Source organism: Rhinolophus sinicus, chromosome 5, assembly GCF_057876585.1.
Source record: "Rhinolophus sinicus isolate RSI-liver-muscle chromosome 5, RSI-T2T, whole genome shotgun sequence".
Lineage (NCBI taxonomy): Eukaryota > Metazoa > Chordata > Mammalia > Chiroptera > Rhinolophidae > Rhinolophus > Rhinolophus sinicus.
Genome location: NC_142505.1, coordinates 59,680,951 through 59,706,496, shown reverse-complemented (window position 1 = coordinate 59,706,496; position 25,546 = coordinate 59,680,951). Strand labels below are relative to the sequence as shown.

Sequence of the window (25,546 nt, the reverse complement as noted above, 5' to 3'; positions counted from 1 at the left end):
GGAATTTGTGATTCTCATAACTTAAAAAAAACTTTTATTTATTTAAAAGAATGAAATAAAGTAATCTCTGTACTGAATATATGCGCATGATTTGCATTTGTGAATTATTTTATACACATAACTTGTTACTTACCACTTCTCCAGCAGAGGCAGCCAACATATGCTTCACAGGCATCAAATACGAAGATGGATCAGTGTGCAAAAACCATTTCACGTATTCGTAAGTGATAAAAAAAGCAGCAGCTGAAATTTGAAACAAACCAGTCTTTCACAAAGTTTAAATATATATTCAAGCTGTTAAGAAAGACGTTTCTCAAAAAAGTTACAATTCTAATAAATTATGAGATAACGAATAAAGATAATAAAGACATACTCTTCCCCCACACCCCTCACTCTTGCAGAATTTATTGAGCCCATGTTATATGCCTAACCCTGGACTTACGAAAATGCTGAAGACATGATATCTGCCCCAAGGCAAACTAACAGCTAACCTAGCATTTACCATTTTGTATTAACAAGTCATTTAACATTTTTTAGTAAGCTTTCTAGAAAGGGATATAAATTTCTGTGATCCAAAATATCTTTGTGTCGTGCAGGAGACCCTGCTCACTGCGCCATTTGTTGTGTGAGGCGGCCTGCGGAGTCTCTGGTCCTGCTCCCCACATAAGAACACAGGATATGGCTAGGCCAAAAAGGAACACCCACAGAGCCATAGGTAGGGGAGTCATACCACTATAGTCTCACTGGAGGCTGGATTCACACGACCTGCAACCTGCTATCCGCTTCTCTGCCTGCCACCCAACTGACTCCCCAACCAGCGCAGCCACAGCAGTTATATCAGTGGCCGATGGCTAACTGGTTACAGCTGATGGTCAATTAGTCACAGCTGACGGCCATCTACTACCCGAGCCAGCACCTTTCCACGTGAGGCCGAGAGACTGGAAACTGCTCTCTGGGACTCTGTCCCCACACTTCGTATACAGTCATAAAATAATCAACTTCATTGATTTATGCAAACATATACATTAACTAAGTAAAACATCGAATGATAATATTTTATTGCTGCTTACTCAGAATAACCATGGATACTTTTACTACATCAACTTACTTTTACATCAAGGAAACAATCAACTATTTAATTAAAACTGGAACTCAAAAAGGCTACCTCTATTACCATGAATTAATCTTAGCTACACAAGAGGTCTTGAAGACTTAACTGTTAATCAAAAGATGTTTATCACTTCCATAAAGGATAAGGCATGAAAGATAAATGAATGACCAATTCATCTTTTGAAGGACACTTGAACATGTCACATTGAAGTCTGAAACACTTAGGAAAAGAGTTCAATAGTACAAATCAGTTCTCCACAGTTAAAGGAAGTCAACAAGCTTGTAAACACTCCTCGGGCTGCTAACAAACAAACATCGGGACAAGTGAAGAAGCACATTGTCACCCAGGAGTAATAACCAATGCAGGTAGTTCTGTGTGGTTAATATAGGGCCTTATTCCCATTTGTGGTTCTTTTCTGACTTTGCCCCACTCACTAAAATGTACAGCTAGAATATCTCCAATTGCATTACGTTCCACCTGCTACAAAATCCACCCTCCCACCACCACCCACAAGGAGAAGGGAGAAAGACAGTGTTCAAAGGACTATGATATACAAAGTCCTTTGGAAATGTGAGTCCCAAACGCTCCTAGGTGCCACCCAAGAAAACCCTTGCTAATTGGAAATGATGGCACAATCAGATTCCAAAGGAGGCTCTAGGCAAGTTATTATATAACAAAGAAGGGGGTTGGGCTATCTGATACCTACAGTCTCTTCCAGCTCCTCTAAAAAACAAAAACAAAAACCAACTACTATGGTTTTTCATATACCTTTCTAAATAGGGAGTAAGGTTTCTGAATATAGGTCTTTCTGTCTCCTCTTTCGACCTTGGTTCCCTTCCATCCCCAACTCCTCACCCCTGCAGAATACTTTCTCAAAAAAGTCTACAGCCACTGAATGTTACACTGGTATACTGTACTCAGACTAGAACCTTAACCAATAAGAAAAGAAAAAAAGTTCCATGGAAAGTTTCAATTCACCGAAAATTTACAGAAAAACAAAAAAATCATTTCTGAAATCCTGGCACTCTGACTATGTATCCAGCATTTCACATTCACTGATGGTCCATGGATGGCAAAAACGAAAAGCCTGGCAAGAACACTACTTACACACAATAAAGTTCAAAATCACATTCTGTATGTAATCCCTGCTGGCAAGAATCTAAACTAGTCCTGCGAGCTTAAGGTAGCAGCACGTACCCTACAGACCATTGCTAATACTACATCTACCAACAGCACTTCCTAGGTGCAACACGCAAGAATAAAAGATCTTTAGAGCAGTGAGGGAGACACCATAAAAACTGATGACCAAAAGAGAGGGACCTAGTAACATATTCCGTTGCAATTCCCAAATTTGTCTGCATATTAAAACCACCTGGGAATTATTTTTTAAACTTCCAACCACAAAGCCATACCACAGACCAAAAAAATCTCTTCAGGAGACCAGGTAACTGCAATGTGGTCAAATTTAGGATCCACGGTCCCTCTCCCACATAGAGAACTATACTTGGCATTGAGTGGGTGCTCGACATGCTGTAATCAATTATTGAAACTATTAACACAAATGAAAATCCAAGAAGAACCTCAAAACAGTTTGCTGCTCTAAGGACTACTAGAGAAGGAGGAAGAGGAGAAAGAAACAACGGAACCAAAACATGATTTTTCCCTTTGCACTACAAAGCTTTATGTGAATGCTGTTGTGGGGGCAGAGCCCCAGAAAGCAGTTTCCAGGCTCTCGGCCTCACATAGACGGGTGCTGGCTCAGGTAGTAAATGGCCATCAACTGTGATTGCATGGCCATCAGCTGTGGCTATTGGCCGTCAGCTGTAACCAGTGAGCCATTGGCCACTAATATAACTGCTGTGGCTGTGCTAGAAAAGAGAGAGAGGAAAAAGAATGGGGGCTAGCAAGAGGATGGCGGCTGGGCTGGCAAGTGTGGATGGCGGTTTGCGGACAGTGTGGATCCAGCCTCCAGTGAGAGTATAGTGCCGCCAGAGAGAATATAGTGGTATGACTCCCCTACCTATGGCTCCGTGGGTGTTCCTTTTTGGCCTCACCATATCCTGCATTCTTGTATGGGGAGCGGGAGCAGAGACCCAGCAGGGTCTCCCGCCTGACAAATGGCGCAGCGAGCAGGGTATGGTGCCGGCCAAAGCTCTCCAAAGGACAGTGGAGCAGTCTGTGTATATGAACACTCAGTCTCAGGAAGACCAGGAGGAGCAGCTGCCGGAGAGCTGGACCCCCGTGGAGGGGTGGGACGACATGGACAGTTCTCCCACCAGCACAGGAAAAGCCATGCAGCTGCTGGAGAGATGGAGCCCCGTGGAGAGGTGGAAAGATGTGGACGGTTCCCCAACCAGCACAGGCCGGAGAAAGCGAAGGTCGTTGCAGCCCTGTGGGCCGGGGAAGTTCCTGCTCAGGCAGCCCGGATGCAGGACTTATAGTCCCAGGAGGTAACGCTTGCTGAGTCCTCCATGGGAGATGAGGGTGAGGTCACGGTCGTCCCTCACCCCCAGGACAGCCCTGGTGAATGACTATGGACTATGGGGAATTGCCTTCCATCGCTAATTTAATGGACAGCTTGACTGTTTGGGAACATACCACCATGTAGTGGAACTGGGGGATATTTGCTTTTGTGTCTTGACTGGCCGCCATTGAGAATATGTAAGCACCTTGATTGTGAGTCGCTGTTGTTCCAGCAGGGTACCCTGAGAGGCACAGAGAGAGTGGCAGTGCCCTGAGAGCCCTGGCTGAGTCCAGGAAGTCTGGCTGAGCCCTGAAGATACCCTGGCTGTGCCCGGGAAGTCGGGCTGTTCCCAGAGAGAGTGGCAGTGCCCTGAGAGCCCTGGCTGCGTCCAGGAAGTGTGGCTGTGCCCACAGAGAGTGGCAGTGCCCTGAAAGCCCTGGCTGAGTCCAGGAAGTGTGGCTGTGCCCACAGAGAGTGGCAGTGCCCTGAGAGCCCTGGCTGTGTCCAGGAAGTGTGGCTGTGCCCACAGAGAGTGGCAGTGCCCTGAGAAATCCTAGCTGTGCCCGGGGAAACTAGTGGTACCCTAAGAAGTCCAGGAAGTCTGGCCGTGCCCAGAAGTACTGGTGGTGCCCTGAGAAACCCTGGCTGTGTCCGGGAAGACAGGTGGTACCCTAAGAAGTCCAGGAAGTCTGGCCGTGCCCAGAAGCACTGGTGGTGCCCTGAGAAACCCTGGCTGTGCCCAGAGAGCCTGGCTGTGTCCAGGATATTGCATTCACCTTCAGGCTCCTCGCACAGGGCCCCTTGCGGAAGACGCTTGTCGCGTAGATTGTGAGGCGAGAGCCTGTAGGGGTGGAGTGTGGGGGCAGAGCCCCAGAAAGCAGTTTCCAGGCTCTCGGCCTCACATAGACGGGTGCTGGCTCAGGTAGTAAATGGCCATCAACTGTGATTGCATGGCCATCAGCTGTGGCTAGTTGGCCGTCAGCTGTAACCAGTGAGCCATTGGCCACTAATATAACTGCTGTGGCTGTGCTAGAAAAGAGAGAGAAAGAATGGGGGCTAGTAAGAAGATGGTGGCTGGGCTGGCAAGTGTGGATGGCGGTTTGCGGACAGTGTGGATCCAGCCTCCAGCGAGAGTATAGTGCCACCAGAGAGAATATAGTGGTATGACTCCCCTACCTATGGCTCCGTGGGTGTTCCTTTTTGGCCTCACCATATCCTGCGTTCTTGTATGGGGAGCGGGAGCAGAGACCCAGCAGGGTCTCCCGCCTGACAAATGGCGCAGCGAGCAGGGTCTCCCGCCTGACAGCTGTGCTCACAGATGGACATAGATGGACACTTAAATGTCAAAGTAACATGAAAGAATTTCTCATGAATCATCCTAGAGCAGAGGTTCTATCAGTGAGTGAGTGTGTGTGTGTGTGTGTGTGTGTGTGTGTGTTTTGTTTGCTTGGTTTGCTTTCAAATGCCACTCAAAGCATCAGTAAACAATTAAAATGAAAAAAGTATACTAACAAGTGGATTAAGTAAAACAGATGATACTGATTCTAGAATAAGGCCATACATCATATAACGTGACTTCAAATCCCAAACAAAAGCAAGAAAGGAGGGTATCCAGGAGGTTAGCAGGAATCAGCTGCATCATCAAAGAGCAATTCAGTTACGAAAGGAAGGTTTAATGCCTCTTAGATTCCTCTGCTCCAGAAGACTCTGAGGCAGTAGTTATTAAACTCAGCTTTACACTGAAATCACCTGGGAAGCTACTAAAACCCCTGATACTCAGGCAAAGCCCAGGCCAATTAAACTTCTGGGAGTAACACGGGCACCAGTAATTTTTAAAGCTTCCCAAGAGATTCTAATGTGCAGGCGAGGTTGAGAAACTCAGCTCTAGGCATTACAATCAATGTTAGAAGAATACTTTAAGGATTCTAACTGGGGATTTTAACAAAAACCATTTTTAAAAGATTGCTCTTATTTTTTTCTATTACAAATACAATGGAATGGGTTCTACATCTGATTCAAAAGTAATGGGGTTAATGAATAAAAAACAAATTCGTAAGATAAGCCACAACACATGAAATTCTATCTGGGGTAACACCACATACCATTCTGAAAATAAATTCTATTGTCTTAGCTTTATAGCAGAGAAAATATCAATATAATTTTTACCATTAGGAAAGGATCCAATAGCAGCAGAAGGAACGCCAGCATATATTCCACGAAAACCACCAGCCTTATTAAATCCTTGGGGACTCTGCAGCCTCGTTTTAATGGTATCCAGAGGAAATAATATCAAGTCAACAGAGACACCTGCTACCCCACCAGCCTTTAAAAAAAGAAGGGGAGAGGTAAGAAAGGAAAAATAAGGTTACAATAAAATAAACTCTCTGCCATTTGGGGGTAGGGATAAGAAGGGAGTCTTTAAAGCATATTTCTCATACCTATCAGTCTCCAGGCTATTTGGCATAGTCAAAGGACCTTCTACCTAAATCTAAAGATTTTCCTGGGAAAATAACCATTATAGTGCTATATTTCCAAATTGTAAATTTTTAAATACATTTTTAAACGAATGTTTTAATAAATTTACTTTAAAATACATTTTAAATTCATTTTTAATACTCTCACATGGTTCAAAGAAGTAAAGAAGCAAACAAATTCAGAAAGGTAAAGAGTTCAATCTCCTTCCATGTTCCTACTGTTTCCTCGAAAATAAGACCTAGCCAGACAATCAGCTCTAATGCGTCTTTTGGAGCAAAAATATAAGACCCGGTCTTATATTATATAAGATCAGGTATTATATTATATTATATTATATTATATTATATTATATTATATTATATTATATCATATTATATAAGACCCTGTCTCATATTATAGTAAAATAAGACCGGGTCTTATATTAATTTTTGCTCCAAGGGACGCATTAGAGCTGATTGTCCGGCTAGGTCTTATTTTCGGGGAAACACGGTAGTAACTCAGGTAACCACTTTTATTGGTTTCTTATTGTATCCTTCCAAAGTTACTTTAGGCATACACAAGTAAATATGAATATGTATTTTATTTTCCTTTTCAAAAAAATAAAAGGTGTATACAATATACATAGTGCTGAACTTTATTTTTTTCACTTAATTTATCTTGGTGACCTTTCTATATCAGACCAAATGTTATATTTTTGCCTTTTTAACTAATGAGTAGTGAATCTGTAGTAAGACTTTTGGGGGCAGGGACAGATGGGGAGAGAGGGATATTTCTATTTTGAAACAGGTAATGATCCTTCTGAATCTAGATCTGTATTTTAAGATTCACGTATCTAATTATTAGTATTGTATTCTATTTTGTGTATATTTGAAAATTCCTTGATAATTTTTTTTTAATTACGTGAATAAATGGAGAAAAAATAAGAGCCAAATTCCTAGAGGACGTTAAAACCTGGCCCAAACCAGTCATCTCCCAAGAGACACCATGTTGCTTTGGAAAGCTGCACTTTAAAAACTAAGTTTGAACCTCATAATTACGTGGAGCATATGTAGACTATTTCAAAACTGATTACACCTAAGTCGAAGCAAAAAAAATATTCAGAAAAATATGAACAAAAAGAAAGTGTCAAAGAAAGGTCAATACCCAGGTCTACAAGTGTCATTTAAAGATGTGAATCAAAACCAGTTTACTGCAAGCTGACGGAAGAATTTCAAAGAAATAACTCTCAGTATGGTTCTTATACAGTAATTTTTAAACTGAATTGTTAACTTTTCTTGTCTTCTGAATTTTGAACCATGTGAATATATTACTTATTCAAAAAGTTAAAATATACATTATAAATATACATGTATATTCCAAAACATAGAAAAATTCATATTATTCAAACATAGGCTAAATTCTAAATGATCAGCTGTTTCCACCCTCTGGGTTTACAACATGCTCAGGGGGCACAAAGCTTAGTACCTAGCAAACACTCCCTAGGTACTAAGGACTTACCACTCACCATAAAATCACTGGAAAAATGAAATTACTCCGATGAGAAATCCAATAATTAACTAGCAGAGGTAAGTTATTAAAAATTAGTTTATACGAGAAAAGTACATTACCATAAGCATTAATACTATACGATATGATCAGCCTGAAAGACACGACAGGACCTCAAAGACCATGGAGGTCTACTCTGCGAAGGACCTACAAAGATATCACCAAATAACACAGATGTGCCAGGAACGCACCGCAACTGGGAGTAAAAGAATGACAGTGTGGGATTTCTCTGTGGATATAAAGGAGGCCTTTTCCTAGTCATGGGGAAAGGGGGGGGGGGGGGGGAAGCCAACCTTTTCCAACGTTTTTCTCACTTATTTTTAAGGATTTTCTAAAATTCAGTATGTAAAGAAAATATTTTGCCTGCCTCTTCATTTTCTCAAAACACGAAAACTAAAATCCTGCTGAGAATGTCTAATAATGATTGGATTCATTAAAAACAGGCTGCACTTCATTCTAATTTTCTCTTTAATCTTAGGAGAGGGTTCAGAGAGATGCTTACTATCTACTCCTAAATTTTAATCAATAAGGTAATTACTCTTTCAATCTATTTGGCTACTTTGCATGCATTGATTCTCTCACGCTTCTTTCTTCAGAATTCTTATCTTCTGAGAATAAAATGACCAGATTGAATCTACTTATCTAGTAAACATAAATCAAAAGTTACTAATTGCTTCTGCAGATTTTAAACTTCTGTAATTCAAATGTCATTTAAATTCATGAGACTGAAAAAAAAAACAGCTAATAGAGAGCAGGAAGAAGAATAAGAAATACCTATATTTTTATTCACACAGCAACATATTTAAGATTTAAACAAAATCTTTAAGGATTGCCTATCATTTTGAATCAATGTTGTTTTGTACATAATTATGTACAAAATAGACAAGCCAACATCAGCTGAATTACAAGGAACTTTACCAAATTCTTTTATTTTTTTAGCCTGAGAAATTTGTTTTATTTACGATCATTTATCAAAAGGGTTATCAGACAAACGATTAGTTTCAAGATTTATGGTAGCTGACACTGAAAATGGTTATGAACTAGACAACATCCAAAGATATAGAACATAACCCAGACAACCAGCAAGCCTAACTACAGTGTAACAATTTATTGCAACCTTGATATAGTATAGATAAAATACACATCTCTACCTGAAGTTAATAAATATAAAAAGTACTGGCAGTTTGTAGAGAGGAAGTGTCTAATTAGTGCTTTCACATTACTCTGGGAGTTGAAAAAAAGTCAAGATTACATGCTATAAAACCTTTATTCTGCAAAAGGAGGCTGGCACCATAGAAAAAAATCATTGCTGCTCAACCACAGGAAAAACTCAAACCACCTGTCTAACTAAGCAGAGCCATTTCAGGCCACTGGCCTAAACGGCAGCTAAGAAGAACCAGAGGAAACATTAACATGGGTTCGGGGGGCGGGGGGGGGGGGGAAGGGGGGGGACATGCCTCCTGACACTCCCAGTTTTCTCCACCAGGAAGTGGCCACCAGACTTTAAGCACCTCCTCCTTACAGACCTGCTGCCTCTACTTCCTGTTACTCTGGTCATCTTTCCCATTCACCACTCGTCCTCCCTGCAATGCTCTTTGCCACTTTTATACTAATGGCAGAGACAGTTTGTAAAATGCAAATTTCAATTTCATTTTGCCCCTCTCCAGTTTATATTTCCTCCAAACTTTCCAACAACCCTTGGGATGAAGTTTGGGACCCCATCTGCCTGTCCACCCTCAGCTCCCCCATTTGCCCTTTGCTGAGTACCCCCTTGCCACTTTGAGCTCTCTTTTCCTCATCTGAGCTTCCTCATTTCTAGGACCTTGTACAGCTCTTCTCTAATCCCCCAGTCTAGGAGTAGACTCTCTCGTTTCCACACGCTGATCACAATTTTAATTCTACAACTGAGCATCTAACCACTGCCTGTATGTCCCACTAGACTGTAAGATCCATACCTGCTTTGATCACCAGTATGTTCTCAGCTCCAGTACAGTGCAGATACCCAACTATCTGAAGAATGAATGAATAACTGTAACGAAGGGCTGCTACCCATATTGTAGAGGGCACTACAAGTCAACCTAAAAAAAGGGGCTGCTACCCATATTTAGAGGGTCAACCTAAAAAAAGTACATCCAATTTTTTGAAAATTGCAAAACACGGGACGAAGCAATTCCCAAAAGGAAAATGTAAATGGCCAACAAAATTATGAAAATATGCTTCCCCATCATTAATGGTCAAATAAAAACAAATTAAAACATTTTCCCAATAAAATTTTAAAAGGTTAAAAATATGAAGACTAGTAATGGGCACTATGAAGGAAAACAAATTATTATAATTTATTGAAGGGCAATGTGGCAAAATGAAAATGTTAAATTAAAAAACCCTGATCCAGCTATTTCTAAACATTTCTCCCACAGAAATAAATGCATAAATATATAAGAATGTTTACTACCTCATTGTTTGTAACAGTAAAAAACTGGAAATAACCTAAAAGTCTATCCTAAGGGTCTTGCTGGAAAAATTCTTATATCCAAGTGATGAATTGGTATACAGTCTTTAAAAGAAAGAAGGCATCTGAACTCACTGGTACAGAAACGTGTTACAGTAGTAAATTAACCAAATAAGCTATAGAGCACTGCAGGCTTTGTAATCCCACCTTTCAAAGAAATATGTATCTATTTATATACGCATACTTAGAATTCTGGAAGCATACACACTAAATTGCTAAAAGTGATTACCTTTGTGGGAAGATTCAAGATGAGTATTTTTACTATCTTGTTAATTTTTGTATTGTTCAAGATTTGTAATGAGTATTACAAACATAAAAAAACAAAAGCTATTCAAAATATCTCCCATCAAAAAAAGCTCCAAATTCACTGGTTGCAACTGGAATGTAGGACGCACTCAGTAAGGGGTAACTACGGAGAACCTGGACCCGACGATTCTGAACTACCTGTCCAGCTTCATTTCACAATCTAACGAACCTTGAGCATCACCCAATCTGACTATTCTGATTTCCCAACATGTCGGAAACTTCTCATTTCCGTGCTCCTGCTTAGGCTTTCTCTCAACAGAATGCCGTTCCTATACCCTTGTCTCCTGTCTACACAGCCAGCAGACCACTTGCTCCCCTGCCACCCACGCCGCCATGCACGCACGCACGCCAAAATCCTCCTCATTGTTAAGGCTGTGACCAAATGCCACGTCCTTCCTAATGCCCTTCTCAATCTCCCCGAGTTCAATGCTACTTCCTTGACTCCCCCATTTAACTTTGTTTGTATTTCCCTTTGGGTACTAACGATGATATCAACATCAAGATCCTTCAGAGTGGAAGCCAGGACGTTTGCCGTCCTAAATATCTAATCCAGCACCTCGTGTGCAGCAGGGCTTCTGCCTTGTTTATTGGTTTGAATCAAATGGAACTGAGTGATGAGCAAACACTTTATAAAAAAAAATTAAGTGTTCAGAAGAAAAACTGCATTAAGTCACTGTTTAGTTGTCTGTGTTGTGGTTTGCCACTGCACTGTGACAGTGAAAGCTAGTGTTATCTGTCTGCTGCTGTACTTAGTAACATTCCACAACTATACCCACAGCTTTGTGGTATATTCACAGTAATTTCTCCAGAAATCCTCTGCTTATCATCACCTCCCAATGGAAAAGACTGTAGGTTCAGTTTTGTTCAGTGAGGCTGTTCTCAAGAATCCAATGGTTCTAGAATCTAACTTGAGTATTCTTCCATTTCTCCAGAAACTCTTTCCGATTAAATATTGCCTAAGACCACAGCTTTGGCATCAGACAGACACACCTGGCTTCGGTCTCAACTAGGTCTCCTTAGGAAAGCTATTTAACCTCCCTCAGCCTATATTTCTTCATGTATGAAATGGGAAAAATGGTACCTATACTTCACAGCATGTTTGAGAATTCAGTGACATCAAATGAGAAATACAATTACATGAGCCTGCTATACGCTTAGCAAAATGTCCATCCTTAATCAATTATCAACAAATATGAGTTATTTTTAGTATTATGTAACTAGAAATATCCTTCAAAGCCTGCCATATTTCTGACATGTCAATATTAAAAACCATGCAAAACTGACATGTAGTTCACCAAATACTAAAGATTACATTCATATATTAAACTTAATCAAGTCACATATAAAATCTGTAAGTTCCAGTCTTTCATTAGCAATAATGAATTAAAAGCTCTCCTCAGATTCTGCTCCCTGAATAAGAATCACCCACAGACATAACAGAAGCCAAATACATAGCAGGAACAAGTCAGCGTTGACTTCAAAAACTCGAGAAATACTAGTGCTCAAATTTATTTATGACCCTTGGATTTGAATTTATGGGTTAATTTTTAAAAACAATACCAAAAAACACTGACTACAAAATTGTAACCATATGACCGGATAAGAAAAATTTGCATAAGTACATGTTAAAATGGTCAGTAAATGGTTAGTTTTTATCACCATTTGCAATCACATAGTTAATTTTTATTTCTGTTTAGCATCTGCTCCTACATGACTGTAAACCCATGAGGACAGCGACCATAGCTTTGAGGCACTCTTCCCAGGTACAAAAGCCAAAGCTAACAAAAGTCTGGTTTAAACAGGTTAAAAGATACCAGATTTGTGGAGGTGGAAAAACTGTGGGTACACTTTTGCCTTTCTTCTACTTGGCATTCCATTAACATTACTGAAATTATGTCTGTATCATAAAAAAATTAGTATTTAAAATTTATATTTGCACATATAGCATTTGTTTTGGAAGTGGAAACAAAAGCATATTCACAAGTGATCTCCTTCTAAATTATCACATACTAAAACTTTCCCAATACCCCCCTCTTATACTGAAAGAAAAATAAGAAAGGAAAGGTAGTCCCATCTTCTGGTACTTGAGATGCAAAAGAGATGACTTCATCACAGCAGCGGCTCTCAACTGTGGTCCTAGATGACTGGTGGTCTCCAAGGGTGCACCACATGCTCCACTGAGTGATCAAAATTCAGAATTCGTATACGTGTGTCTAGCTGACTGCCAGCTCAACACGAAAGCAAGCCAAAAAAAAGTCCTGCTCATTTTGACTTTCATGCCAAAAGGAAACAAATTACACAAAGCAACCTTGAGAACATGAAGTATCATTCCCAACTCCTTACAGATTTGGAGATAACGCTTCATTATCAGACACTAACTTCTCTTTACTCCAGATTGAAGACTAGGAGGCTACCTTCCAGAAAGAAAGATTTGGGGCAAAGAACGCCGAAAATTTCCCTTAAAGGAGGTCCAACACTTCGTTCTTATCTTTTCTTCTATTTTCTCAACCCATCTAAGAAGCCCTAGCAACTACCCATGCCCTTCCCTTCAAGTCCCCTTCTTCAGCATAAGGGGAGATCCAGTGGCAAGGCACGGCATGAGTATTATGAAAAAGCTTTTTCAGAACCACCTCAAAAGAGAAAAAAGAAACCACAAGACAAACAGTCCTTGAACCTTGCACAGTACTCACACAGGAATTTCAGTTACCTACCACAAGTAACATAAGCCCTCCAACACCACGGTTCAAATTACAGTTATCATAAGGACATTTTACAAAACGGCAATCAAGAGAGGGAATTGGCCAACAAAGATAAAAGTGCAGCAAATAAATGAAAAGTGATAACAATGAAAGTGAAATTCAAGTCAAACATAAATGGCGTTATAGAATAGCTGGCTATGGGATATTGACACTTCTGTCATGTGAGAGACTAGATATGCAGCCAGAGGAAATTAGTGAAGGCAACCTTATCAACATAAGGAGGAAAGTGGTTGTGACAAAAAGGATGAAGTCGTCCCAGAGGAAGTTCTGCCAGCAAAAATCTTCACATTAAAGGGACTCTTGGAGCTATTTCACAACATTGAAAGTACATAGGATAAAATGTTGGAAGTTGATCCAAAGTTACAAAGCAGTATACAAGTTCCGACAATTAAGTTTGCGAACTCATCCCAGAAAATGTACTACATACCTCACTGCTGAATATCACTAGGGTCAACTTCAAAGTACTCCCCTTAGGAAGCTATGCACCGACGCCAGTGCCTAGTCCACCCTTCAAAGTAATTTTGGAACTCTTTTTCTGGAATGGCCATCAGAGCTGTCGTAGTATTACCTTGATGTCCTGAATGTCATCAAAATATCTTCCTTTCAATATTTCCTTTATCTTCAGGTAAAAAAGAAGTCATTGGGGGCCAGATCAGGTGAGTAGGGAGGGTGTTTCAACACAGATATTTGTTTACTGCCTAAAAACTCCCTCACAGACGGTGCCGTGTGAGCTGGTACATTTTCATGATGCAAGAGCCATGAATTACTGGCGAAAGGTCCAGGTCGTCTAACTTTTTCACGCAGCCTTTTCAGCACTTCCAAATAGTAAACTTGGTAAACTGTCCAGTAGGTACAACTTCATAATGAATAATCCCTGATATCAAAAAAGGTTAGCAACGTCGTTGCAACAAGTTCACAAACTTAATTGTTATACCTCGTATGACATTTGCCAAGGCCTAAAAAAGATACTTATTCTGTAAATTATAGGACTAGAAAACAAGTACTGTTCAAATTATTTTTGATACATTTTTTACAAAGAAATACATTCTTAATGTTTCCAATGTTTTAAATTACAATGTACTAAATATTAGTTTTACTATTTTTTCATTTCCCTATACCTTTTTACAATCAACAATGATTTTACTTTTTAACACCGACAAGAATTTTTAAAGCTCATTAAATTATCATAATTTTTCTCATCATTAAGACCACTGCATGTGTCATGCAGAGTCTCAGCGCCCACTCCCCTCACAAGAACACAGGATATGGTGAGGCCAAAAAGGAACTACAACAGAGCCATACATAGGGGAGTCATACCACTATATTCTCGCTGGTGGCTGGGTTGGAGACATAGGAAGCAGGAGCCACACGATCTGCAATCTTGCTGTCCGCTTCTCTGCCAACCAACCAACCAACCAACCAACCCCCTTGCCAGCGAAGCCACGGCAGTTATATTAGCGGCTAATGGCTAACCAGTAACAGCTTATGGCTATCCAGCCACAGAGGATGGCCATCTGATTACAGCTGATGGCCATCTACTACCTGAGCCAACACCTTTCCACGAGGCCGAGAGCCTGGAAACTGCTCTCTGCGACTGTCCCCACACTCCACCCCTCCAGGGTCTTGCCTCACAATCTACATGTCAAGTGTCATCCGCGAGGGTCTGTGTGAGGAACCCAGCTCATGAGAAAAAGTTTCAGTCCAGTTCAAGTAATGTCCCAGGGGGTGTCCCTCGATGTTCACCTACTTTCTGGGCACAGCCAGGGTTCTCAGGGTACCTCCAGTCTTTCTGGGTACAGCCAGACTTCCTGGACACAGCCTGGGTTCCTCAGGGTACTGTGCTGGAACAATAGGGGCTCACAGCTAAGGTTCTTATATATTCTCGATGGCCAGTCGAGACACAGGAAGCAAACATCTGCCTGCACCCCAACAAGGGGTCCTCCTGCACCAACCAGTCTCGCTGGTGGCCGGGCAAGACACAGGAAGTAAACTTCTGCCAATTCCACTACATGGTGGTACGTTCCCAAGCAAACAGTCAAGCGGTCCACCAAATCAGAGATGGAAGGCAATTCCCCACAGTCCATAGTCATTTGCCAGGACTGTGTGTTAGTCTCACAACAATGTGTGCCCTCTCTGCAGGGCGAGGGATCCAAGTTCTCCCCAAACTGGGAGTGAGGGACGACCTTGACCTCACCAGCATCCTCCACCGAGGACTCAGCAAGTGCTTCCTCCTGGGACCACAAGTCCTGCACCTGGACTGCTTCATCAAGCACTTCCCAGCCCACAGGGCCGCAACGACCTTCGCTTTTTCCAGCCTATGCTGGTTGGAGAACTGTCCATGTCCTCCCACCCCTCCTCGGGGGTCCAACTCCTGAGAAGAGTGGCCACCAGGCACCAAACACTGTGTGGGGGCCACATGTCCTCCTGCCCAGGGGCAGACGACTCCGTTACCTGACCAGGAGAACCCTGCTTGCTGTGCCATGTGTCATGCAGGGTCTCAGCTCCTGCTCCCCGCACAAGAACGTAGGACATGGTGAGGCCAAAAAGGAACACCAATAGAGCCATAGATAGGGGAGTCATACCACTATAGTCTCGCTGGAGGCTGGGTTGGAGACATAGGAAGCAGGAGCCACACGATCCGCAATCTGCCATCCCCTTCTCTGCCAACAAACCCCACTTGCTAGCTGCAATCCGCCATCCGCTTCTCTGCCAACCAACCAACCCCCTTGCCAGCGAAGCCACAGCAGTTATATTAGTGGCTAATGGCTAACCGGTAACAGCTGATGGTCACCTAGCCACAGCTGATGGCCATCTGATCACAGCTGATGGCCATCTAATAACCGAGCCAGAACCTTTCCACGTGAGGCCAAGCCTGGAAACTGCTCTCTGGGACTCTGTCCCACAGCATGATTTCCACTTGCACATTCATTTGTACAGCCCCACACTACCATGCAAAGGATTGCCCGTACTTTACACTGCATAGCACCCCCACGTGCCCAAGTTCTTTCACCTGTAATTTAAGTCTGGTTACAAGTAACTGCAGCAGGGATGTTTTTGGTTTCATTCAGAACAAGCCAGGTGAATACATGAACTACGAAGTCAGTGAAATAGTTAAGTACTGAAAGTGAGAGAGAGAAGAGTCAAGCATGTGATAAAAGATGTGCTATTTTTTAAAATGTAAAGTACTTTTTTGTATTAAAAGAACCAGAAGGAAAAAGGTACAGGCATATCTCATTTTATTGAACTTTGCTTTATTGCACTTCACAGATGTTGCATTTTTTTATAAACGGACGGCAAGACCCTCCACCAGCAAAAATTAAGACTCGTTTTATTGCGATACCCACTTGACTACAGTGGTCTGGAAATGAAACCACAATTATCTCCACGGTGTGCCTGCACTCGCAATATTGCAGCAGTTGGAACTACTATCTGCAACGCTACTATCAAAATTATTTCATATCAATGCTTTTTTTTAAATGAATGGAACAGTATTTTTACACTTTTAATTAGGCATGAACAGATGTACACATGTCCTGTGTTCTATTTTTTTTTTATACTCTCATAAGCATTCTCCATGTTGTTAAAGCACATGCTCTTCACAAGCACTATTTGAAGGTTCGCTGAATAGTCCATGAAATGCATCTATCATCGCTTATCTCACCATTCCTCTTATTTTATATTTAAGTGGCTTCCGATTATCTTCACTGCGTTAAATGTTATGGACATCTTTAGGTTGCTAATAGTTATTCCAAACTACATTCCTAAAAGCATGCACCAGTCAATGTACTCTTTGAGGTTTGTTTTGTTTTGCTTTGTTTCCTAAATAGCCCACTCTACGAAAAGGTCTGGCAATTAAGTTTGCAAACTTTCCACCATGTAAGCGTAACGTCCAAATGAAAACTAACAATATCCCAGAGGCTCTCCCCTTCTTCAAACCTGTAGCCCTTCAATGACCCTCATGAAGATTTAGGAGGGGAACATTTAAATATCTGCTACGTGCCAGGCTCTGCACTGCATATTTGAGGTTATTTCCTTTAACCCTTAGAATACTATTTCCAAGACTTCAGCAATCATCTAGGCCTACCTTTCATTCATTCACTCAACAATTAGTGTTGAATGCCTACCAAGGGTCAGGCTCTACTAACACGGTAGTAAGCAAAACAGTACTTCCTCAGGTGTGCTCAGCCTGTCTCAAAGATGCTGCCAACCTTGAAAAGTGGCCACTCCATTTCTACTCTTTGATAATAAAACCTTCTAACGGCTTCCGTTATGCTTCAAAAAGAATCCACATTCCTTCCCATGACCCCCAAAGACTCACGTCAGCTGGTCTTGTCTACCTCTCCAATACCATCCCCTGCCATATTACTCTTACCCAGTAGGCCTCAGCCCCCACTTAAACATTCTACACTTTTCCATCTAAGGGTTTTCTCATGTGCTGCTTGCTCTAAACTTTCCCCTCTTCACATCAAAATGTCTTGCCCCTTCCTGTCTTTTAGGTCTTAGCTTACATGTTACCTCCTCAGTTTCCTTGGTTACTCCCTCTAAAGTAGGTCCTCCGAGATTATTCTCTCTATCCCACCTCAGTTCATTTCTTTCAGAGTACTTATCTTTTGGGTTCGGCTTGTTTGCCACCGCATCTCCAAGGGTAATCACAGTACCCAGTGGGCAGAATTCATGGCAGATAAACTGTGTGCTGAATTAATAAAATGATTTGGTTTTAGCTGGAATGAAATCTAACTTCCTTGAAACTTATACCCACTGATCCCAATTTTACCCTTGGTAACTACACTGAAAACAAGTATACCTTCCTGCATGTTAACCACACTTTAAAAATTTTTTAAAACCATTATTATTTTATTAATTTGGCTCTCACATGTTTTTAGCAACTGCTACTGACTTCAGATACAGTATCCGGGAGCAGTTAAGAGCATGGAATCCCATGTTACAATGTCTGGGTTGGAATCTGACCTCCGACACGTACACACATAAAATGGATCTCACCTGTGTGATTCTGGACAGGTTATCTAACCTCTTTGTGCCTCAGTTATCTCACCTGGAAAACCAGAATACGACTTCAATTGTCTGACAGAATGAAATGAGATGATGTATGTAAAAAGCTTATCCCAGTTCCCAGCACAACAAAGTTAATTGTCAAAACTACTACTGCTATCTCACCAGCTAGACAGGAAAACTTGTAAGTGGTACCCTAGTTCTTTGCATGCATCTCTAAAACCTAGGTTACACAAGTCTCAAGAAATCTAGATTGAAAACCATCATCCCACAAGTCTGGCTAAGGCGCCCCTTTTCCATACACAAGTCTCAAGAAATCTAGATTGAAAACCATCATCCCACAAGTCTGGCTAAGGCGCCCCTTCCCTAACACTTTCCATAACACTCATGCCATTTATTTTAACAGTCATTTTACTATTCTGTCTGCACCACCTGACTCATGTGGGCAGGTCTATTTTGTTCACCATGCTATCTCCAATGCCTACAACAATAAACATTTGATAATTAAATGAAGAAATTCCTCTGGGCCTCCATTTTTGGTAAGAAGCTTTTTAAAAGTTAGTCTGCTTCTGTCCACTCCCCCACAGCAAGCCAATCCCTGTCTTATCCCGTGCCTATCTAGTATCCCCTCCCTGGCCTACCATAAGAGAGGTTTCAAAATATTTGTTGAAGGATTTTTTTTTCTTTTTTATGTTAAAAAGTGTTGATTTTTGTGGTTTTCTAAGGAATTAAGCACTCCTGTCTTATGGTTCTATAGCACAGCTTTTTCTGCTCATCAGTTGTTCCCACTGAGTCCAAGTTGTTCCAAGATTTGTACCTGAAAGCCCACAAGCCCAAAGAACACACCAGGTGGCTGAATGTGGGACATGGGTTTATTAAGACTTAACAGACGGGCGAGAGTCTCTGGTGGCGGCTGGCCAGAGCCCTTTGCACTCAGGCAGAGAAGCAGCAGGATTATATAGGTACAGCAAACAAAGCACACTCGGGGAGGAAAAACGATCTGGCAGGCCCTGCCGGCCGCACGCAGCGTCCCAAGAAGCGAGGAGACCTTGACTGCCTGCTAGCTCATCTGACTGTGGGCCAGGTCCCTACATCAATATACCCAAAACCTAGCAGAATGCCTGACAGCAGAACAAGTAGATTAATTACATACTGAAGGAATGAATGGACGTCATTTTCCGAAACTGAAAAAAAGATACAGCAAAATGACAACCACAGTCTGGGACAGGAGGGCTCTGAGTAATTTAAGTAAGCATCTCTTGCTTTGTTACATATATTTTCTTAATTCCCAAGTTCTCCAGATTGTAGTTATATTAATTGAAGCTTTTTTTTTCTTTATGGAGAAACTGTCTTCGTGCGGAAGACAATGAGTCAAGTACTCCCGAGTCCCCCGACTCTTTCTGGTCTCAACATACGGCCTTGAGAGGAGACCCGAAGGCATCCCAGGAGCCCCGCGCTGGAGTCCCAGACCGGGTGACCAGGTGACCTGATACAGTCCAGCGCGCAAAACCGGAAGAAACTGCTAGTGCAGAGACGTTCCCACAGGCACCAGTGCCGGACTCCGGCACTCCGAGCGCCGCGCTCTACCGCCCCGCACTCACCACCAGCGAGGCCGTAAACCCAGGTCCGTCCATGGCCCAGCAGACACCTTCAAGGTTACAATTCGAAACTGAACCGAGGAGGGTCGTGGACCCATGCACTGGGCGCCGCCATTTTTGAGGCGGGGCCTGAGGTGCCTACACTTCCGTGGTCACGTGAGGGCGAACTACAACAACTACACGTGCAACCAAGAAAACTGGGCCAGGAGCTCCGAGGAGGGGCGGGGTCTGGGGGGGGTGTGATCCAGCGAAATCTCGTGAGTCTTCTCTGCCTCCGTTTGCTGCAGCAGCGTGTGATTCCGCTGGAAGGAGGAACTCTCGCGAGCAAATAAGCCTCGGCTGAGATCCAGGAGCCTGGAGCCCTTGACTGAGAGCCGGGTGGAGATAAAGTGTAAACCGAGGAGGCGTGGCGATAGTGGAGGGCGGGGCATGGAGGAGTAGGACTAGTTTCAGGGGGCGGGGTTTGTGGTTTCTAATCAATTGTTTCTTTTTGGTGTATCTCTTGGTTTTAGCTGTAAAAATTTTATCTCAATTACTATAAAACAGACTCAATATCAGAAGATTATTGAAGATATAGAAAACACTTTAAAAATTTCCATACTGGAGCTGAAAATTAGCATCCTCCTCTTCTCCTTACTGGCAGTTATTGCACTTTAAATTATTTATTCAATTATTTATTCGCTCGTCTTCTTCACTGTGGTACCAGTATACACCTCAAATACCACTTTATTAAGTACTTAATAAAAGTTCCTGGAGTGGACCTACCTTTACATGTATTAAATACCTTCTGTGTTTCCATACATTAAGAGACAACTACATTTCAGACATGGTGATAGATGATAAACACAGTTTCTCATTTAATACAACCATTTTGTAAGGTCAGCACCATTGCCATCCTCCTTTTACAGAGGGTCCTGATGCTCCAAGAGGTTCAGTAGCCAACCCAAAGCCACAGAGAACATAGGAAAGCCAGGCTTGCAATTTTACTATGTGCCTTCGTCATCTTTCCTGAAAACCCTTTCAATAGCCCTAGCAGGTTCCTTGTCTGCCCTTCTTCAATCTGTCTTTCATGACACTGCTGGAATCTTTACTCTCTTCTAGATGAGATGATCTAGAAATGATTAGCAGAATACTTTAGTGTTTTAAATTCTGAGCTATCACCTACTACGTTAGGGCATAACTTCTCTAAGATTGAGTTTCCTCCCTTGTAAAGAGGGGATAATGATAGTAACTTCTTTGGAACTATTATGGATTGAGACAATGCATGCATGTTAACTTAGCACCTGGCTCATAGGAAGTGCTCTCTAGAGATGATGGTAATGTCACTTCCCTGTTGTAAATGACACCTTTTTGATGCCCATGTGAGACAGTCCAGCTCCTTAGCATGGTATTCAACCTCTCAGATGGTGTCTCTTGTCACTCTTCCCACTGGCTGGACTACTCACAGACTGTACACTTTCAAGCCTCCTCATTTTACCCATGTTCCTTCTACCAAGAATGCCTTTCCCTGTGCTGCCTGCAAGACACAGATTCTCTCCTGTTTGTCATATGGCACCCTCCAAAGGCCATCTCAAAACATGCTAGTTCACTCCCTCAAACCCAGAAGGAGAATCTGTTATGCCGTTGTTTGCTACTTGTAAGGGCTAGCTCAGGCCCACCCAGGATAGCACTCCTTTTGATTAACTCAAGTCAAATGATTAGATACCTTAATTAAATCTGCAAAATATCTTTTGCCATGTAATACACATAATCATGGCATTAATATCATACTAACAGGTTCTGGTCACACACAAGTGAAGCAATTATGCAAAACATAAACATTAGGGTGCAGGAATCTTGAGAGCCATCTTAGAATTCTGCCTACCATACTTTCTCATAAGACCTTGCTGGTAACCTCCACAAAGGTCATCAAGGTTCTATCAATAGGCTTTCACTAAAACTCCCTTCAAAGTCCTTCCATTTTTCATCCACTACCTGATGTCAAAGCCACTCCCACAGGTTAGATGTTTGTTACAGTAACACCCCATTTCCAAGTACCAAAATCTGTATTGGTTATCTATTGCTGAGTAACAAACTACACCAAAATTTACAACAACAATAAGCTTTTATTACCTCACACAAGTTCTGTGGGTCAGCAATCTGAGAGTGGCTAAGCTGAATGGTGTAGTCTCAGGGTCTCTCTCATGAAGTTGCAGTCACAGCATTGGCTAGGGCTGTATCCAAAGACTTGGTTGAGACTGGAAGATCCACTTACAAAATGCTCACTCCCATGACTGGGAAATTAGTGCTAGCTATTGGCAGGTGGCTTCAGTTCCTCACCATACAGACCTCTCCATAGGGTTGCTTGAGTGCCCTCATGATATGGCAGCTAGTTTTCCCCAGAGTGAGTGATCTAAGAAAGAACAAGACAAAAACTACAATGTCTTTTATGACCTGACCTCAGATGTTACTCAGTTGTCATTCCTGCAATAGCCTATTGGTTATACAGATCATCCCTATTCATTATGGGATTGGACTATACAAAGCATGAATACCAGGAGATAAGGATCGCTGGGTGCCATATTGGAAACTGGCTCCCACATCACAGAAATGCAGGCAAAAGCCACAGTGAGTTATGAGGTGTGATCAAAAGATACGGCGAATGTTTAAATTAAAAAAATTATTACAGTAAAAGACACATTGCCATTAATCCCCCTCAAAACTCTCCCCCTCACTTCAAACAAACTTATCCCATCATTCTTGCCACTTTCTGAAGCAGTTCTGGAAGTCCTCTTTTGTGAATGTCTTTACTTCGTCCTCCATCATGACAACGCTCCATGTCACACATCACTTCTGGTATACGGCAATTTCTGTCAAATAAAAACATTACAGTGTGTCCTCATCCACCTTATTCACCAGATCTGGCACGGTGCGACTTCTGGCTCTTCTCCAAAGTCAAAATGATTCAGGACATCGAGGCAGCCATGACAGCTCAACTATAGACACTCACGAAAGAGGACTTCCAGAACTGCTTCAGAAAGTGGCAAGAACAATGGGAGAAGTGTGTTTGAAGTGAGGGAGAGTATTTTGAGGGGGATTAATGACAATGTGTCTTTTACTGTAATAACTTTTTTATTTAAACATTCACCATATTTTTTTATTATACCTCGTACAACTATGTACTCACTAGAATGGCTACAATAAAAAGATAAAAAAGACCAGTGTTGTTGGCAAAGATGAAGAGCAACTGGAACTCTCAGGCATTGCTGTTGGGAATGTAATACAGTACAACCACTATAGAAACCAATGACCCTCTTATATTTTTATATGTGTTTTTATTATCTTTTAATTTTCCCCTATCATTAAATCTTCTCCAAATGCTTCTTTTTTTATCCCCAGCTTTCCTATGCTCCTCTTAGGTATTTGTCCAAGGGAAATGAAAAGGTGTCCACACAAACACTTTTACATTATTGTTAAAAATAGCTTTATCCATGATTGGCAAAAACTGAAAACCAACTACATGTTCCATCAACTGGTGAATGGATAAATATCTGTGGTGTATCCATACAATGGAATATTACTCAGCAATAAAAAGAAATTAATTACTGACACATGCAACAACATGGATTGATCTGAGCCTTATGCTAAAAGTGAAAAAACAGACTAAAAAAGAAAAAACTACATACTCTGTGATTCCACTTATATCAACTTCTAGAAAAGACAAAACTATAGTGACAAATCATGTCAGTGGTTTCCAGGGGTCTGGGGTGGGGGCAAAGTACTGATTGCAAAGGGAGCACAAAAGAAGTGGTATCATTATTGTGGTGGCAGTTGCTTCGGTATATACATTTACCAAACTTCTTTGAATTGCACAATTTAAATGGACGCATTTTCCTATATTGAAATTATGCTTCAATAAAGTTGATTAAAATTTTATAATCGTATTTATCCTACAGGATGGTCATGATTCAATAATATATGCATGGAAAGCACTTAGCCCAGTGCCTGGTATGTAGAAAATATTTCATTTGTTCAGTTTTTTCCTACTGATGTTATAGATTCTGAATGTGATGAATGAGAGATACATTATTAAGGAGCATTAGCACATTGTGATACATACTACTATGCCATCCTAAGAAAAAAACAGATCTTATTTCCAGCAAGTAATGATCTTAGAAGTTTTAGATACAACTCTTCCCTTACATAAAATTTAACCCAGACTATTGATTTTAATTTTGAGATACTTCCTCTGATCTAAAATTAAGGAAAAACTGGGCTGCCGGATGGCTCAGTTGCTTAGAGCGCCAGCTCTCAACAACAGGGTTGCAGGTTCAATTCCCGCATGAAATGGTGCGCTGCACCCCCTGCAACTAAAGAATGAAAACAGAAACTGGACTTGGAGCTGAGCTGCACCCTCCACAACTAGATTGAAGGACATCTACGTGGAGCTGATGGGCCCTGGAGAAACACACTGTTCCCCAATATTCCCCAATTGAAAAAAAAAGTAAAAGCACTTCTATAAAAATATTTCTTTAAAAATTAAGGAGAAACTCTTTTCCCCTTCAAGTCAATGATTGTCTTTAACTCTGTAAGGAGAAATTGTGTTGATGCCATTTTCTAGTAATGTGAAGGATAATACCAGTCATCAAGAGCTGTTCAGAATAAAGAAGAAATGTTATATTCTCTCCTGTACAAAGGTAAAACCTTCATCAGGTATTCCATGATGTCATGCCACTGGAAGCCCTTTAGATATTACAAACGTGACCTGGGGCCTCCTTTTCATGAAATACTAACAGGAAGATTATTACTATTTGTGCATGACTTTTAAATGGAATATTTCAATGCATTGTCATTGTTACCACATTGCAGGCAAAGTCATGTCCTCAAACGTTTGATTTTTTAAAGATATAGGAAATAAGGCAAGCAATGACTTGCATTAAACATGTAAAATCATACTAATAATATTGTGTTCCTCAGTTAAATTTACCACTGTAAGCCAAGTTTACTTTTAAACAAGTTCTAAAATCTTAATAGTATTTATGAAAATTAGCAGGAGGTCAAAAACATACATCAAAAAACAAGTTAGGCCTAGTTTAGGGGAAATGAAGGACATAATCTTCACCCAGGACTAGGCCCAGTTCCAAGCTCCTGTTATTGAACTTTACTGGAAATAAAAGTAACAGAATCATTTTTAATAATGATATTCATGAAAGTATTTTTTTTGGCATTTCTTTTTTTTTTAAATTTATTGGGGTGACAATTGTTAGTAAAATTACATAGATTTCAGGTGTACAATTCTGTATTACATCATTTATAAATCCCATTATGTTCACCACCCAGAGTCAGTTCTCCTTCCATCACCATATATTTGATCCCCCGTACCCTCTTCTCCCACCCCCCACCCTCCTTATTCTTGAAAGTATTTTAACCCATCTGCAAAGGATAGCAATATATATAATGGGAAGGAAGTCAAATGAAACATGTAAAAAGCTTGTTCTAAAGAACAGTTTTTCTTTAAGTAATAGGATCAAGGGTATACTTGTCATGTGATTCCATTCAAAGCAGTGAGGAAAAAAGATAGTCCTTTCAATAAACAGTTTTGGGATATAACCATTTAGAAGCAATTAATGTGTCAATCCTGTTTTCACTTTACCTGAAAAATAATTCCAAATGGATTAAAATCCTTACTTGACACAAACTATTAAAATACTAGAAGGAAAAGGCAAACATTTTAATATTCTTGAAGTAAAGAAATAGGCTCTGTGCATAAATTTTTTTCTGAAAACTGGA

The 25,546-nt window shown here is 41.2% G+C and overlaps 1 protein-coding gene across 4 annotated transcripts in view; it reads right to left on the bottom strand.

The window, feature by feature from the left end:
• Positions 1-20,042, bottom strand: part of SLC25A26 (solute carrier family 25 member 26) — a 154,844-nt gene extending 134,802 nt beyond the window's left edge. Inside the window, exons 1-3 of one of the 4 annotated variants that reach the window (XM_019757175.2) lie at positions 19,781-20,042; positions 5,742-5,898; positions 134-243 (exon numbers count right to left, since the gene is read on the bottom strand). In XM_019757175.2, coding sequence (XP_019612734.1) covers positions 134-243; positions 5,742-5,898; positions 19,781-19,813 — 300 coding nt within the window. In that variant the 5' untranslated portion in view covers positions 19,814-20,042. The remainder of the gene's footprint in view (positions 1-133; positions 244-5,741; positions 5,899-19,780) is intronic. The other 3 variants (XM_088798530.1, XM_019757178.3, XM_019757179.3) reach the window with 3 other exon arrangements.
• Between the last annotated feature and the right edge of the window lie 5,504 nt (positions 20,043-25,546).